The sequence below is a fragment of the Lonchura striata genome, chromosome 37 (assembly GCF_046129695.1).
Source record: "Lonchura striata isolate bLonStr1 chromosome 37, bLonStr1.mat, whole genome shotgun sequence".
In the NCBI taxonomy this organism is placed as follows: Eukaryota; Metazoa; Chordata; class Aves; order Passeriformes; family Estrildidae; genus Lonchura; species Lonchura striata.
The window spans coordinates 1,047,093-1,065,396 of NC_134639.1; the positions used below are offsets into that span (position 1 = coordinate 1,047,093).

The 18,304-nt window shown below is 53.3% G+C and overlaps 1 protein-coding gene across 1 annotated transcript; it reads left to right on the top strand.

Annotated features, from left to right (window-relative positions):
* Positions 1 to 1,697: 1,697 nt before the first annotated feature.
* Positions 1,698 to 18,016, top strand: LOC144247985 (uncharacterized). Its single transcript, XM_077789790.1, has 3 exons — positions 1,698 to 4,626; positions 16,972 to 17,127; positions 17,985 to 18,016. Exons 1-3 carry the CDS (start codon positions 1,698 to 1,700, stop codon positions 18,014 to 18,016), a joined length of 3,117 nt encoding a protein of 1,038 aa, XP_077645916.1.
* Positions 18,017 to 18,304: the final 288 nt, after the last annotated feature.

An 18,304-nucleotide genomic window follows, 5' to 3' on the forward strand; every position in this document is an offset into this window, starting at 1 on the left:
CCAGTACAGTCCAGTACAGACCAGTACGGACCAGTATAGAGCAGTACAGACCAGTACGGACCAGTACAGACCAGTACAGACCAGTACAGACCAGTACAGACCAGTACAGACCAGTACAGACCAGTACGGACCAGTATAGAGCAGTACAGACCAGTACGGACCAGTACGGTCCAGTACAGACCGGTACAGACCAGTGCAGACCAGTATAGACCAGTATAGACCAGTATAGACCAGTACAGACCAGTAGAGAGCAGTACAGACCAGTGCGGACCAGTACGGACCAGTACAGACCAGTACAAACCAGTACAGACCAGTGCAGACCAGTATAGACCAGTATAGACCAGTACAGACCAGTATAGACCAGTACAGACCAGTGCGGACCAGTACGGACCAGTACAGACCAGTGCAGACCAGTACAGACCAGTGCAGACCAGTATAGACCAGTATAGACCCGTACAGACCAGTATAGACCAGTACAGACCAGTGCGGACCAGTACGGACCAGTACGGACAGTATGGACCAGTACAGACCAGTACAGAGCAGTACAGAGCAGTACAGAGCAGTACGGACCAGTACGGACCAGTACGGACCAGTACAGACCAGTACAGACCAGTACACACCAGTGCAGACCAGTACAGACCAGTACAGACCAGTACGGACCAGTACAGACCAGTACAGACCAGTACAGACCAGTATAGACCAGTACAGACCAGTACAGACCAGTATAGACCAGTACCGCCCAGTACAGCCCAGTATAGCCCAGTACTGCCCACTAGCAGTCTGTAGAGTCCAGGATAACTCAGTACAACTGGCACAGCCCACTGTAGACCAATATAGTACAGTATAGCCCAGTATAAGAAAGTAGAACCCAGTACAGCCCAGTATTTTCCCCAAAGGAACCAAAACCAGCTGGTTCAGTCTGAGGAAGGGGAAGAGGAACCAAGAGCAGCACGTGGCAGCAGGGGGACGGCGCGGCCGGGGCGAAGAGGCTTGGGTGTCCCAGGGGCCCCCCAGACTCCGGGAGTCTGCACCGAGGCGGGGTGATCGAGCTGTGTGGACTCGTAGCCCTGCCAGCCCCTCGGGGACCCCTAAATCCGTCTGGGCAGGGGCCTCCCCCACCTACGTCACTGGGAGGTGGGTGGGGCAGTTGTGACAAAAAGCGATACCCCAAACTTCCCGTTTCTAACCCCAAAATCACCCAAAGCAGAGGCAGTGGCACGGTGGGAACTTGACAGGGAGCAGGGGGGTGCCCAAAATCCGTGGGGGGTGGGGGGCAAGGGGTCCTTGGGGTGTGTGGAGGTTCTTTGGCCCTAGGGGAGGTCCCTGGGCTCTGGTGGGGGTCCCTGGAGTGTGTCTGCCTTGGCTGTGGATGGGGGTTGGGGGGGTCCTCTGGGCCCTGACGGGAGTCCCTGGAGTATGTATGTGATTCCCTGGGGTGGGGATGAGGAGTCCTTGGACACAGAGTGGGAGTCCCGGTGTTCTGTTTGGGTCTCTGGGGTGTGGATCGGGGGTCCCTGGGCCCTGAGTTGGGTCTTTGGGATGCTGGTGGGGTCTCTGGTTCACAAGGGGATCCCTAGGGTGGTGGGGATCCCTGAGCCCCAAGTGTGGGCCTTGAGCGTGGTCTCTGTGGTACCAAGGACATGCTTCCTCCTCCTCTCTCCCCCACTGCATCCAGGATCTCTGCAGGGTGAGTCAGGATGTGCACCCCGCTGCTGGTGACACTGGTGACACTGGTGGTGGTGCCTGCAGGGGTCTCTCCCTATGGCTTCCGCAACTGCATCCAGGCACCGCAGGACCCTGGTCTGTTCCGCTGCATCCAGCGCTTCCTGAGCACCGTGGGGGCTGCAGTGGGCGACCTCCCCTCCACTGCCACATCCCTCAACCTCTCTGTCAATATCTTGCGCCAGGTGCCCCCTGGTGCCTTTGCCCACCTGCCGCAGCTCTACACCCTTGATCTGACCCACAACCAGCTGGAACGCCTGGCCCCAGGGGCTTTCTGGGGGCTGTCAGCACTGGTGCACCTAGACCTGGCCCACAACAAGGTGTCAGTGCTGGCCACAGGTATGTTCTCTGGGCTGGGCAACCTGAGCACGCTGCGGTTGGACCACAATCCGCTACAGAAAGTGGCCCCTGGAGCTTTCCAGCCACTGGCCGCACTCACCACGCTCTGGCTGCGGGATGGCCGGCTCCAAGCACTGGAGCCCGTGGCCATGGCTGTGGGGAATCTGACGCACCTAGACCTGCTCGACCTGTGTGTAAACATGCTGTCGACACTGGGCCCGGGGCTGCCACCCACGCTGAGGGTCCTGCACCTCTGCAACAACTCCCTGGGAGCTCTTTCAGGGGCCACCCCTGGGGTGATGCCCTCAGGGCTGCGTGAGCTTGACCTGTCCTACAACAACATTTCAGACCCTGCACCACTCGCTCACCTGTGCCTGAGCAACCTGACATACCTGCACCTGGCTGGGAACCCGCTGGACGTAGTGCAGCTGCTGCGTGTGCCTGGAATCTCCCCGCACCAGGTGGACGTGTCAGGGCTACAGGTAGGCACGAGCGGCCTGGAATGCCTGTGCCAGCAGCTGAGAGGACAGCAGCTGCAGAGGCTGCAGCTGCAGCGCATGGGGCTCACAGCAATGCCCGATGGGGCTCTGGCCGAGTGTCCGGTGCTGGGTGCCCTGGATTTATCTGGCAACCGGCTGCGGCACCTGGGCTGCGTAGGGCGGCTGCTGAACCAGGCACAGCGCGCAGAGCTGAGCGAGCTGGTGGCTGAGCACAACTTGCTGCAGCGGCTGCCATCGTGCAACGGGTCCCCAGTTCTGCGGCAGCTGCACAACGTGTCCCTGCGCTTCAACCGCATCCTGGTGGCTGGTGCGGGTGCTTTTGACAATGCACCGGCGCTGCGGCAGCTGCGGCTGGATGTGAATGGGCTGGCACGGCTGGACCGCGCAGCGCTGCGTGGACTCCACGACCTGCGGCACCTACGCCTTGACAACAACCTGCTCACTGACCTCCTGCCCGGCTCCTTTGCTGACCTGCACCAGCTGGGAGACCTCAACCTGCGCAACAACCGCGTGGCCGTGCTCTTCCCTGGCGCCTTCAAGGGGCTTGACCAGCTGCAGACGCTTGACCTGGGTGGGAACAACCTGCAGCACTTGGCAGCCAAGGCATTCCAGGGCCTCCCGCGGCTTTGCCGACTTTACCTGGACCGCAACCGGCTGCTGGAGGTGAGAGCGGCCACGTTCCAGCCGGTGCAGCTGACGCTGGGTGTGCTGGACCTGCGTGCCAACGCGCTGCACTACCTGAGCCGACATCCGCGGCAGCTGCCGCCTTTCCGCTACCTGCATAACCTCTATGACCTGAATCTGCAGGCACAGCAGCCATATGGGATGCGTGTAGTCCCACAACGTTTCTTCCAGGGCCTCGGTGCCTTGCGCTCACTCTCTCTGGCACAGAACTCACTCTCGGCCATCCCTGACGATGCCTTCGATGACCTGGCACAGCTGCGGAACCTGACGCTGGCTGACAGCAACAGCGGGATGGGCCACCTGCCTGCCGGCATCTTCAAGAACCTGAGCCAGCTGCGCAGCCTGAACCTGGAGAGTGCAGGACTGCGCAGCCTTGGCCCCGAGGTCTTCGGCAACCTAACACGACTGCAGGAGCTGCACCTGGCCAAGAACGAGCTGCGTACATTGGATGTGACTCTGGCCACCCGCCTCCCCGCCCTGTGCTATCTGGACCTGCGCAAGTGCCCGCTGAGTTGCAGCTGTGCCAATGCCTGGCTGCCTGCCTGGCTGGAAGGTGGGCCCGTGCAGGTGGTCTACCTGTATAACTACACCTGCGGTGAGACAGGTGGGGCCTCCACGTACCTGCACTCCTTTGACACACGCGTGTGCTACCTGGACATGGGGCGGTACCTGTTTGCAGGGACAGCACCAGCCGTGCTGCTGCTGCTAGTGCTGCCACTGCTGTACCACCGTGGGTACTGGCGGTTGCGCTACCAGCTCTTCCTGCTGCACGCGTGGGCACGTGGGCACTGGCGGCGGGAGCAGCGGCGCTACACCTACGACACCTTTGTGTCCTACAACTCTGGGGATGAGCGGTGGGTGCTGGAGGAGTTGGTGCCTGAGCTGGAGCGCGGAGCCCTGCGGCTCTGCCTGCACCACCGTGACTTTCGCCCCGGCCGCGCCATAGTGGACAACATCGTGGACGCTGTGTACAACAGCCGGCACACGGTGTGCGTGGTGAGCCACGGGTACCTGCGCAGCGAGTGGTGCTCACTGGAGATCCAGATGGCCAGCTATCGCCTCTTTGATGAGCTGCGCGATGTCCTTGTCCTCATCTTCCTCGAGGACATCCCCGAGGCCGAGCTCTCGGCCTTCCACCGCATACGCCGTGTGCTGCTGCGGCGCACACACCTGCGCTGGCCCTCCGAGCTCCCTGCGCGGCCCCTCTTCTGGGCAAAGCTCAGGTGTGCCCTCAGTGCGGGGCAGGAGGAGGAGGACAGGGAGGAAGGGTGCCCTGACAGGACCAGAACCACTGTGGAGGTTCCCCCTCAGAAAAGCAGTTTTCTGCCCCAAAATCACTGGCTTTTCTCTTGGAATTATGCTCTGAACAGTGGGGATGAAGGTAACAAGAAGGAGGAGGAGGCAGAGGAGGAGGAGGTTGGGGAGGAGGAAAAAGGTTGCCAGGAGAGAGAGAAGCTGCTCTAGAGCAAACTCACCCTGGTGTAATGGGGATCCCCAGGGACATTCCCAATCAAAAAAATGTGGTTTTGTCCCAAAATCCCTGGTTATCCTCTGAGAAATGTGCAGTTGGAACAATGGCAATAAGGAAAAGAGGGGGCAAGATGGATCTCAGTGTTCAGATGCAGCAAATGCTTCATCACTCAGTTGCTTTTCCCAGCAGGAGAGCCTGGGGACAATGGAATCAAGGGGCCATTGCTCCACTGCAAGGACTCTGGGAATTGAGGGAACAATTGTCACACTGTGGTGCCCATGGAGCCAAGGGTCCCTGGTGACACTGCAGGATCTTGTGTCACCATGGCTCCATCGTGACACTGCAGCACCAAGGAATTCATTGTGGCACCCAGAGGCCTCATGGAACCTTTTTTTGACCCACCAAATGGAGGTTGTCTTTACCGCTCCTTTTGCCATTAATGTATTTATAAAAACATTTTTATTCTCCTTCACATAAGTGGCCTGGTTAAGTTGTAATTGAGCTTTTACTTCTCTATTTTGCTTTCTGCATGACCTAATAATATTCTTAAGCATGTCCTGAGTTTCCTGGTCCTCCCTCCCAAGGTGATGCACCCTAATTTTTCCCCTGAGTTCCTGGAAAAAGCTCCATGACCTGCCAGGCCATTTTTTTCCTTGCTAGCTCACTTTTTGGCACAGAGGGACAGGCTGTTGCTGCTCCTTCAACATTTCTTTCTTGAACTGTGTCCATCCTTCCTGGAATCCTTGGTTTTTAAGGGCTGTTTCCTTTTAAAACATCAGTACCTGATTTGGTACTCCCCAAATCAATCCTGAATAGGCCAAAGTCTGCTCTCTGTAACTCCAGGGTAGAAGATTTATTGATGGCCCTCCTTTCACAGACTATTTAAAAACTCAGTAATTTCATGGCCCCTGTGCCCCAAACAGTCTCTGACCACCACATCTCCCACCAGCCCTTCTCTGTCTGTGACCAGCAGGAGACAGAGCTTTCCTTGGCAGTGGGAAGAGAAGGAAACCTGCCCAAAGCACAGCTTGGAAGGTTCAGCCTGGAGCTGAGGAGGAAGAAAAGTCCCTGCCAGGGTAGAATTTTGGTGCTGGTGGTGTCCCAGCATGGGGCTGGGCCATGGGCTGGCTCTGTGTGCCAGGAGCCGGCAGCGCTGGGTGCAGGCAGCCCAGGGAGGGCACAGAAACGCTGGGTGAGAAATGCTGGGGCACAGCGAGATGGGCGAGTGCAGCCGGCCAGGGCACAGGAGCAGCGCGCACAGGGGACACAGCCCCAGGACAGATGGGCAGGGCTGGGCAGGGCTGGCAGGGCCAGAGGCACCCAGGCCTTTGTCCCTGGGCTCGGGCAGCGCCTCGGGAGCCCCACAGAAGGAACTTCCCTGTGAGGGGCTGCACTTTGCTTCTCTGTGAAAAATGCATATTTTATGATTGGCTTTTCGCAAATGTTACAATGAATATTATATGTGTCATGTTAGAAAGTTATGCTGTATTAATTTCTTACATAGTGAGTTAAATGTAGCTTTAGGTTACAACATAATGTTAAAATAGAAACTGTGATATAGGATTTGTTAAAAGCTCAAGCAGGAAGATGAGATAATCAAGAAACTCCTCACACAGAGATGTCAGCGAAGGGGGCCCATAAAAAGTCACAGCCTCCTTATCAGAAAAGACAAACACTCTTCTGCCTTCTCTCCATCTTTGTGGAACCAACAGGATTAAGGAGAAGAAGTTGACAAAAAGCAGAAATGTTCTTAATTTGCAAGGAATTTATGCATCATGGATGAGATATATGAATATGCAACAGGCTGTTGCTTGTAACATTATTCCTTTGTTCACAAGGCGTGCTTTTTGCGATTTAGTGTCTGAGAGCACCTGGACATCCATAATTCTTTGCTTTTTATTGTCTTGTAATTGTCCTAACTCTAAACTTTATTACTGTAATTGTATTATTATTATTTTTATAACCATTTTATTAGTATTAAACTTTTAAAATTTTAAAAACCAAGTGATTGGCATTTTTCACATTCTCCCTCGCCCTCCCTGAGGAGGCTGGCAGGGGCTGCAGGTTTATGGCATTTGTCCTTGCTGCCCCTCACATCCCCCTGCCCCACAAACAGCCCCGAGCCACCCGTCAGGGACGGGCCCTGCTGTGCCAGGCTGGGCTCAGGGCTTGGCCTTTCTGCTTCCCCCAGCCAGCCCAGGCCTTGCTCAGCATTGCAGTTCCCTGCTCTGAGCCTTGGGCTCCCTGCAGTCCTGGCCTCCAGGATCTGCTCTCTCCAGTGCCTGGGGAGCCTTTGGCAGTCCCTGCCCTCACTGGGGCCCAGGGATGCTCCAAAGGACTTGGAGTTTTGCTTCTGACTCCTTCAGCAGCTTCTTCATCCTTCTCTCAGTGCCTGAGGCTCCTGGACCCAGCCCCACATCCACCCTGGGGATCCTTAAAATACAGAAAGCCCTCAGGAGCTCTTTGTCTTCCTTCCATTGTCTTCAAGTCTCCAGGGATTGTGCAGTTTGCTGTTCTGTTCAGGACGGAAACTTCAAAGTCCACCTCCTGATTTTTATTTTTTAATCACATGAATATTCTTTTCTTTTTCTGTTCAGAGAATAGTTGATAGAATCATTTCCCAGGTGATCTTGATGCTCAATGGCTCCTTAGGAGGGCTGGGCATGGAGAAGAATGAGCTCCTTGAGGGCTGACCCTGTTTGGACAAGCTGCTCCTCACTCCCAGCCTCACCATGTCTGACAGGGCCTGACAGGAGATGAAGTCACGGTTGGGAATGCATTCGGGGGACACTTTTGCGTCCGAGCCACGACGTGAGGTCCTCGGGGGCTCTGGAGCACTCGGGGGGAGCTTGGGGAGATTTAACCGGGTTCCTTAGAGCGCAGGGCGCAGCAGGAATTTTAGGCGCGGAACTGTGTTCTGAGGGGCTCTGGGGCCGCGGGGGATGAGAGGAGAGGAATTCCCAGAAGTGGCTGTACCGGGCATCTGTGGGGCTGGGAGCACTCAGGGGATCCTAGGACGCTTTTGGGGGGTCCCGAATGGGCGCTGAGGGGCACTTGGTGATCCCGGAGGGTCTGGGGGGCACTTACAGGACAAATGGGGGCGGTACCGGGGTTCTGTGGAGCGCGGGGCATGACGGGCGTTGTAGTCCCGACCCCAATGAGGCTCTATTGGCTTGCTGGGCATGATGGGAGATGTAGGCAAAAGGAAAGATGGCGCTAACTGTAGGCACCGCCCCCAAAGCCACGATCCCTGGCGCTGATTGGTTGGATGCTGTGATGGGCGGGAGCCTCGGCCAATGGGAGGGGACGGGAACAGCCCCTTGAACCCCTCCAGTCCCTCCCAGTACAGCCCAGTACAGTCCCAGTGCCCCTCCAGTCCCTCCCAGTACAGCCCAGTTCATCCCCAGTACAGCCCAGTACAGCACCAGTGCCCCTCCAGTCCCTCCCAGCACAGCCCAGTCCCTCCCAATATGCCTGAGTTCATTCCCAGGCCCTCCCAGTTCCTCCCATGTCATCCACAATATGCCCCAGTGTTGCCCAGTCTTCCCCACAATGTTCCCTGTTTGTCCCAGTATCCCCCAGTTTCACTCCCAGTTTCACACCCAGTATGTCCCAGTGTGTCCCAGTGTACCCCCGCAGTCCATCCCAGTCCACCCAGATTCCCCCTCAGCATTCCTCATGTTCCCAGGCTGTCCCAGATCCCCACAGTATCACTCCCAGTATGTCCCAGTGTCTCCCACAGCATTCCCAGTGTTCCCCAGTATTCCCAGTCCTCCCCAGTGTTTCCAAGAACAGTTTAATTTCTCAGGACTGCCGTGGTAGCCAAACCCAGCAGTGGGGTCAGTGCAGTGCCCATGGCCACAGCTCCTTGCAGTGCCCAGTGCAGCTGGGGCTGATGATCCACCCTCACAGCTGGCCCAGGGCGGGTCTGGATGGTTTTGGTGGCACCTTGGGCTGGCACACACCTGAGGAGGGTGTCTGTTTTCATGGGGAAACTCAGGAGTTTTAGATTGCTTCAAACATAGAAAAAGGGAAAGCCCCTCTTAGGCTGGGTGCAGCCAGCTCTGCGAGCACAGCAGGTCCCAGGTGAGTGAGGACAGACAGGATGGGCTGGGGCAACGTGGAGCAAGGTTGTCCACGCTGGGCCAGAGCTCAGGGCACAGCTTCTCTGAGCAGGCCAGAGCTCCTGAGGGGAGACTCTGGCTCAATATCAAACACAGAATGCTGCAATCACCTCTGATCTAAAGAGAAATGTAATAAAATACACCCTTTAAAATAGGAATGTGTATTTCTTACAAGCACTTTGAAATCTTTCTCCACAACTGGAATAGAAAAATTTTAATGACCCTCTCAGGGCTTTGGTGTTGTTTACATCAGACTCAGTCCCTGAATGTGTCTTCAAAAAACTTCTCAAGAACTCAAATTTAAAACTTCAAAGTTTCTTGAAGTTTTAATGGGTCTCACTGAGGGACAGGACTGAGAAAGTGTCCCCAGGTTCCAGTCAGAGCAGAACCCTGGAGGCAGTGATGACAGCTGGGACAGGCAAGGGAAAGGTGTCTCTGGTGCTGAGCAAAGCTGGATGTGTTTCAGGAATGCAAAGGGCCCAGGCCTGAGCCTCAGCCCTTGGCAAGGCAGATCCTGTCCCTCCCTCATTGCTCAGGGCTCTTCCCGGGATGGGCACTGGCATGTGGGGATGTGCAATGCCAAGGGCAGGACCATGGGGCGGCCCCTGCCAGGCTGCTGAGCAGGGACAAGGAGGCACTGAGGCCCCAGGGCTGCAAGGGTCACTTGTCCCCTCGTGGCTCAGGCCCAGGGCCAGCAGCCACGGCCAAAGGGCTGCACAGATTGGCTCTGTCAGGGCCTTGCAGCTGCTGCACATCCCTGAGCCCTCTGCAGCCCAGGCTGTCCCACGGTGTCCCTGCCCTGCGCCTCTGTCCCTGCAGGCTGTTGTCACCCCCGGCTGCCCCACCTCGCTGGCCCCTTCCTTTGCTGGCAGCTCTGCCTCCTGCTGCCCCTGCCTGGCCACACAAAGCCTTGGGCTGATACCCAAAGGGTTCATTCCATTTTTACCCTGCCTGTGAACTTCCACCACAGGAACAAGGCATGCAGGGGCTGCTTTCCCAGCAGGGATGGCTGGAAGAGAAGAAGAAGACATCTGGCTCAAGGGTACAGTGACAGAGAAAACAAGGACTGAATCTGGGAACTTGGGGTGGGTTTAATGGAAATGGGTAAATCGTAATTGGCATTTAGGAACTGTATGGAAGCAACACACTGGTAAAATTACATGTCTGCATCAGATCAGGAGTTATCCCTCACTAGGCCTCAGGCCTGAATAAATTATGCCCTCTGAAAAGCAAATTAGTGTTAAGGAGCCTCATTCTGATATTTCCGAGATTTGGTGACAGCAGGGCCTCACAGAACCCAGGACTCAGCTGTGACACTGCCCAAACTCATGGAACAAAGAGTCCATAGTGACACAGCAGAACCCCATGGAACCAAAATCCATTTTGGCACATTGGGGCCACATTGAACCAATGGTCCATTGTGATAGTGCAGATCCAAGGAGATCATTGTGACACTGAGAAACCTCTGGGAACCAAGGGGACACTCTGACACAGAAAGGCCTCGTGGAACCAAGGGTCCCTTGTTAAACTGTGTGGCCTCATGGAACCATGAGCCATTGTGACACAGCGTGGCCACATGGAGCCAAGGGGCCACTGTGACACTGCAGATCCAGGGAGACCATTGTGACTGAGGAACCTCATGGAACCAAGAGACCATTGTTCCACTGTGGGGCTCTGTGGAACCAAGGGGAGCACAGTGACATTGCGAGGCCTCATGGAACAATGGAGACTATCCTGACACTTTGGGACACACTGGAACACAGGGACCATTAGAGCACGGCAGGGCCTCATGGAATCAAGGGGACTACAGTGAACACTGTGGGTGTCCATGGGATGAAGGGTCCATTCTGACTCCATGGGACAAAGGATGCCATTGTGACACTCTGGGGCATCATGGAACCAAAGGTCCCTTGTGACGCAGCAGGGCCTCATGGAACCATGGAGGCCATTTTGACACTTTGAGGCCTGTGAAACCAAAGGGCCATTGTGGCACTTCAGGGCCTCTTGGAGCCAAAGGGACCATAGTGACACTGTGGGGCTCAGTGAAACCAATGGTCTGTTGTGACACTGCAGGGCCTCATGGAACCATGGAGACCATTTCTACATTTTTAGGCCTTGTGAAACCAAAGGGCCTCTGTGGCACGTCAGAGCCTCATGGAGCCAAGGGCTCTGGGCTTTCTTTCCAATGGAAAAGAACTGCCCTTCACATTCAAGCACCCATGGCTAAAATGGGATTCTCCCCTCAAAATTCCCAATATCCAGGGATTGCTCCCAAACAAAAGCTGCCATTACAAACAAGTGTTTTTGACCTTGTCTTCCTGAGAGCTGGCTCTCACCTTGCTTCAAACACTGGGGATCTGTGCTTTTCTTCCTGTGGAAAAGTACCATCCCTTCTGCACAGGCAACCATGGCCAAAATTGACACTTTTCCTCCAAAATTCCTGATTTGCAAGGGTTCTCCCAGACAAAATCTGCCAGGACAGACAGCTCTGGCTGGCCTTGGCCTCTGGTGGTCACCTCCCGTTTCAAGGAAGCCTTGAGGAAAGTATTTGAACAGGTTTGACTGCTGCAACATCAATGAGCCTCTTGTCCTCTGAAAAACTCAAATGCTCTTCTGGTCCTACGTGTATTTTTTTTCTCATAGTTCATTATGTGTGAAATATAACTTTCAGCTAAAAAATAGTATTCTTATCAGTCTACCAGTGTTATCTGACACAAAACACCTCGTCTACATATGAATCCAGGTCACCTGTACAAGCAAACACAATGAAGAATGCTGCAGGAATGATTTGTCTCTGCTCCCATCTGTCACCTCTCTGGAGCTGGAGGTGCAGCCCCAGCGCTTGGGAGGGCTCAAGGGCTCACCAGCTCAGCTCCCACACAGAGAACTTGCCGACCATGTTCTGCTGGCCTTGGCCCCTGCCCGCTCAGCCAGGCTGCGATGGACACTGATGGTTTCCGTGCCAGGCTCTCCCAGCCCAGCCCAGCTCCCTGCCAGCTCTGCCAGCTGCCCTGAGCTCTGGGCAGCACCAAGGGCCTCTCCCCAGCACAGCCCAGCCGGCTCTGGCCCCACAGCTCTGCTCAGGCCAGGCTGCTCTGAGCACTGCCCCACGGCCTCAGCCCCTGCCAAGGGCACAGCAGCAGCTGCAGCTCAGCCAGGACTCAGCCCCACCATGGGGGAAGGGGCCTGGCCAAGGCCAAAGGAGCTCCCTGGCTGCCCTGCTCCCCTCTGCCTGAGGTGCTGAGAGCTCTGCAGCCCCTCCTGCCATCCCATCTGCCCAGGCCAGCACAAGAGCCCCGGCCCTGGGGCCCTCCAGAGCTGCTCCTGCTCCAGGCCCAGGGCCCATCGCAGAGCTGGGGCAGCCCCAAAGCTGTGCCCATTTCTGCTCATTGCTGCTCTGATGGGGATGGATCCTCAGCACCTTGGAGGTTGGTGATGAACTTTACTACTCCAGAGGCCTCTTCTTTCTTGAGCTCTTCAGTATAGAAATTCAGTGGCAAAGGCTCATTTACATTTCTTCCAAACACCCAAACAAGACAAGCCCATGGAAATAATTCAAGTCTTCAATTCTTCAGTGGTCAATTAAACAGATTGCACAAGTGTATTCAAAGTCAACCAACTATATTGAAAACAGTGCAGAGGGAATTGTTTTGTCCTGTTTACTTTTCTTATTTATAGATTGATATCATCAATCCTCAGTTGATATGGATCCCCAGCATTTCCTAATCCATTTTTAGTAGGTGTGAAAATCAAGATCCCTTGTTGCTGACAATCTGAAGGGGGTCCCACAGAGACCCAGTTTTAGTAATGACACCCAAACCAATATGGCTTGATGTCATCCTCCTTTATTGTCTAATTTTTTCATGTTTTATGCCTTTATCGCCTTACATAATACAATAGCAAATTAACATTCATTGGCTAACGTAATAAATGTAATCATATTACGTTAACCAATGAATATTTATTTGCTATTGCCACTTATTGATTGGCTGTTATTCTACAAGCATCTGATCAGGTTATAGTACGTGACACTTTTCATATAATACTCAGCACCCAGCATTGGCTATTGTGTTTGTACAAGGCCTATTGTCTTTCCAAGGATGTCCTAAGTACTTTAAAGTAACTAAAGTAACTCTGTAATCTGCAGGCCAGGGTTGTCCAGCTCCTGCAAAGGAACAGCATCAAGGAGAGCACGTCCTTGTTCCACGAGAAATTCCTCAACACGCTGTGGATCCAAGGATCCTTTGTGATCCTCCAGATCCTCATGGAACCAAGGGTGCATTGAGGCACAGCCAGGCCTTTTTGCAAGCAAAGAAACCTCTGTAAAATGCAGGGTAACTCACAGAACCAAGGAGTCCATTGTTAGAGGATAAAACCTCTGGAACCAAGGGTCCATGGTGACAAAGTGGGGCCTCATGGAAACAAGGGGTCACTGCAACACAGTGGGACAGCATGGTAGGAATTGTCCATTAGGACAATGTGGATCCATGGAGACCGTGGTGACACGAAGGAACCTCATGGATCCAAAGAGCCATTGTGATGATGAAGAACTTCATGGAACCCAGGGTCCATTGTGACACAGTGGGCCCGCATTGGAGGAGAGGAACCATTGCTGACAGTAGAGAAACTCATGGAACCAAGGGACATGGACTCATGGGACACAGCAGGGCCACATGGAACCAAGGAGACCAGTGACATTTAGGAAGCTCATGGAACCAAGGGTCCATTGTGACACTGCAGAAACAAGGAGACCATGGCTGACACTATGGAAGCTCAGGGAACCAAGCAGCCATTGTGACACTGCAAGGTGTCGTTGAACCAGGGAGACCATTGTGACCCTAGAAAACCTGATGGCACTAAGGGTTTATTGTGACACAGCAGGGTCCCATGGAACCAGTTGTCCATTGTGACAATGCAGATCCGAGGAGACCATGGTGACACTACGGAAGCTCATGGAACCATGGGTCCATTGTGACAAAGCAGGGCCTCATGGAACCTAGGAGATCATTGTGACATCATGGAATCTCATGGAACCAAGGATCCATTGTTAGAATCCAGAGCCACGGAGACCATTGTGACACCATAGAACCTAGTGGACCCAAGTAGATCATTGTGACATCATGGAATCTCATGGAACCAGGGTTCCATTGTTATGGTCCAGAACCAAGGAGAGCATTGTGACATTGTGGAACCTCGTGGAACCAAGGGTCCATTGTTACAGACCAGAACAAAAGAGAATTGTGATATTGTGGAACACTGTAGAAGCAAGGGTTCATTGTTATACTCCAGAGCCATGGAGACCATTGTGGCATTAGGAAACTCATGGAACCAAGGGTCCATCATTACAGTCCAGACCCAAGGAGACCATTGTGACAATGTGGAACCTCGTGGAACCAAGGGTCTGTTGTTACAGTCTGAAACCATGGAGACCATTGTGACATCATGGAACCTTGTGGAACCGAGGGTCTCTTGTTACAGTCTGGATCAAGGAGATCATTGTGACATCATGGAATCTCATGAAACCAAGGGTCTGTTGTTACAGTGTGGAACCAAGGAGATCATTGTGGCATCATGGAACCTCGTGGAACCAAGGGTTCCATTGTTACAGTCTGGAACCAAGGAGATCATTGTGACATCATGGAATCTCATGGAACCAGGGTTCCATTGTTACAGTCCAGAACCAAGGAGACCATTGTGACATCATGGAACCTTGTGGAACCAAGGGTCTCCAGAATCAGGGACACCATTGTGACCGCACAGAATTTCACAGAACCAAGATTCCATTGCTATGCAGTGGGGCTTCATGGAACCAAGGAACCACTGTGACACAGCAGGGCTGCATGGAACCAATGGTCCATAGAGATATTGCGTATCCAAGGAGACCATGGTGATGCTGTGGTGTGGAAAAAATGACGGGAGACAAGTCCATTCTATAATGTCAACAAGTCTCAGTTTATTCCAAGCACGCATGTACAGTTATACCCATTATAATGAAGCTCATGCATATTGCAAAACTTAGGCTCATCATTGGTGTATCAAAAACAGGTCAACCCCACCTTTGAGGCTTCCTAAGCTTGCTTTGTTTTCCCTTACACTTATCCTTTTGCTGACCATTCTACTGTTGGGAACCAGCTTACCCAAGGACATAAGATATTGTTGCTACATCTGCTATTGCTGCGCTATGCAGTTTTCAGCTACTGCTTCACTAACTGCACGTAGTTATGTCCTTTCTCACGAAGCCATTCATCCACAAAACTCTCCACACTTCACTAATGGTGGTGGGTTGTTTTCACTTCAGAACCAATGGATTTGGTCCTTGCAGAGCTCTGTATAAAAGAGCAGTGCATTTTGAATTAACCGGAGTTTACTCTCAACAGCCTTCTGAGTCAGAGCCTCTTAATTCCCGTCCTGCCTCAACAGCGACAAAGACCCTTCATGGCTGACAATCAATCACACTTTGTCCCTACTCCCTCCCCACCATTTCCCTCATCCACTCCCTGGCACTCAGAGCAGCTGAGGAATGGAGTCACAACCAGGGGTGTCCCCAGGGATCAGGGCTGGGGCCAGGTCAGTGAAATCTCTTTATTGCTGATCTGGATGAGGCCATCGAGGGCACCCTCAGGCAGTTCCAGGTGAGCCCAGGCTGGGTGGAGTGTGGCTGTGCTGGAGGGCAGGAAGCTCTGCAGAGGGATCTGGACAGGCTGGAGCCATGGGCCCAGGACAATGGGTTGAGGTTCACCAAGGCCAAGGGCCAGGTCCTGCCCTGGGGTCACAACCACCCAAAATCCCTGTCTGTGCCCTGCCCCTGATCCCTACAGCCTGTCCTGTTTCCTTCATCCCTGCATTGCCAGGGACTTTCTGGGACAAGGGAGCTCTGCTCTGGGGATGGAGGGAGCTCCAAGTGCCACGACTGGAGTGGGAACCACAACTCATCAGGTTTGTGTCCTTTGGGGTCAGGAACTGGTGAGACTCAGAGGCACAGAAAGTTTCTCTTCATGGCCAACAGACCATGGTAGAACAGGACACAATTTAATAACAATCACGCTCTTCCCTGAGCTATGTGCAACATCCCAGCAGCATCTGATGAGTCCACCATCCACAAGTGATTTCCATACTAAAACTGATTTTAGACTTACATGGTTCTCTGATAGATATAAACACAGTTAAGTTCTTGCATCAGGATGCTCATCCTGGAGTGGGGGCAAAAGAGCTCAAACAATTCCTGATTTGCAAAGCTGTCAGTGGTGGATGGAGAAGGGAGGTCAGGCTGCTTTTGGTGTTGAGGAAATGCTGAAACCAACTGACTCATTTAATCTTCTCCTGTCCTGGCTGATCTTCCCTGTTTCCCCTTCCACCCATTGGCTTTTGTCTCCCACCAGGCCCCCGGTGAAGAGCCTGGCTCTGTGTTCTCCATCTCCTCCTTGCTGGCACTGCCAGGCTGGGATGAGGAGCCCCTCAGCCTTCCCTGCTCCGGGCTGGACAAGCCCAGCTCCCTCAGCCTCTGCTCACAGCCCAAGGGCTCCAGCCCCACCTTGGAGGCCCTTCCCTAGCCCTGCTCCAGCTGCCAGACATCTTTCCTGCCCTGGGGAACTCAACTCAGGCCACAGGGACTTGGATAATCCACATCCTTGATGTCCTGGTCAAACAGCCCTGGGCCCTTGTCCCCATGTCAGGCTCTGGGGTGGATCCTGTGGAACATCCTTGGGTGGAGGCTGTGGCTCCAGGGGGACCGGGGGGATACCGGGGGACAGGGACTCCGCTGGGCATGAACAGCATTGGACTTGTTGGGAGAAACTGTGAGGGAAGGCTGGGGCGGAGTGACCAACCCAGTGACCTCACAGAGCCCTCCTGGGATGTCACACAGCCCCTCTGTGATGTCTCAGCCTGCTCTGAGATGTCACAGCCAGATCTCTAATGTCACACAACTGGTCTCTGATGTCACTCTGTGATATCATGGTCTGCTGTTATGTCACAGCCTGTTATCTGATGTCACACAGACAGTCAATGATGCTGTAGTTGCTTGATGTCCACTCTGTGATGTCACAGTCCACTCTGTGACCTCATGTCACCAGATGATGAATTGTCTCCACCAGGTGAGCTGACAACTGGAGCTTGTTCTCCAACACCCCAGGCCTATGGAAACCACACAATGCCAACTGTGGGAGAAGGGGAACTGGAAGTTCACCAGCCTCAGTGTCCTGCCAGCTCAGCCAGGCCCACGGGAACATTGGGGTCCACGACCACCAGGGACCACCAGGGAAGATCCCCAGGACAGAAGACAGCATGGGTAATGGGGAGAGGAAATATGTTAATGATTCTGGAAAAATGATTATCAGATGTGTGTTTAGTCCAGGACAATCAATGAATATGTGTGCAAAATACAGAACATGAACAGAAACTTTCCTGTACTCAGCAAGCTCGGCTTTGGGAGGAGCTATCCCCCGTGCACCCAGCTGAATAAAGAATGCTGCTTCTTAATGCTGCACTGGTGTTAAGGAGTTTTCTGTTTTACCCAATTTTTGTAACACTCCACTCCCAAGGAAAGCTCTGTCTCCTGCTGCTCACAAACAGAGAAGGGCTGGTGGCAGATGTGGGGCTCAGAGGCTGCCTGGAGCACAGGGACCATGAAATAATCAAGTTTTCAATGATCTGTGAAAGAAGGAGGGAAAGCAACAAAACTTCCACACTGGAATTAGGAAGGGCAGTCTTTGGCCTATTTAGGATGCTAACTTGAGGAGTACCAAATCAGGTACCGATATTTTTAAGGGAAAAAGCCCTTAAAAACAAAGGGGTTCAGGAACAAAGGGCACATTTTGAGAAAGTAATCTTAAGGGGGAAGGAGCAGCCTGTCCCAGTGTGGCAAAAGATGAGCTGGTGAGGAAAATGACTGCCCTGACTGCCCATGGAGCTTTTGTGGGAACTCAGGGGAAAGAAGAGGGTGCATTAACTTTGGACAGAAAGTCAGGCAACTCAGCAAGCGTTTAAGGATGTTGTTAGGTCATGCAGGAAAAAAGAGGAAAGAGGTGAAATCTCAATAATAGATTAACCTGGCCACTTCTGTGAAAAATATTAGAAAACTTTTCTACAAATAACTCAGTTGCAATTTATGGGATAATGAGAACCTCCACTCTTTATTGGATGCAGTGGAAAATATAGTAGCTAAAGATAAGGAATAGGCCAAGCTCCTTAACATCTTGTTTCTTTTAATTTTCAATATTAGGATAGGCTGTTTTCAGGACAAGAGCTCTCCTGAGCTGGTAGATGGGCACAGGAAGCAGAACAGCCCCCTGTAATCCAGGAGGAAGCAGCTGGTGACCTGCTGAGCCACTCAAATGCTCACAGGTGTATGGGATCAGATGGGTGTGGAGTTGCGTTATGTATATGTTTTATTATCCCTGTATTATGTATTGGTTTATTCCTTTGTACCCCCGTGTGCAACTTGGTTTATCCCCAGTTTTCCCGCC

Coding starts and splice junctions, on each gene's coding strand:
- LOC144247985 (XM_077789790.1), top strand. CDS start 1,698: ATGTGCACCCCGCTGCTGGTGACACTGGTGACACTGGTGGTGGTGCCT. Junction 4,627..16,971: donor TCTGAACAGTGGGGATGAAG/GTAACAAGAAGG, acceptor CCAACACCCCAG/GCCTATGGAAACCACACAAT. Junction 17,128..17,984: donor CAGGACAGAAGACAGCATGG/GTAATGGGGAGA, acceptor TATTGGATGCAG/TGGAAAATATAGTAGCTAAA.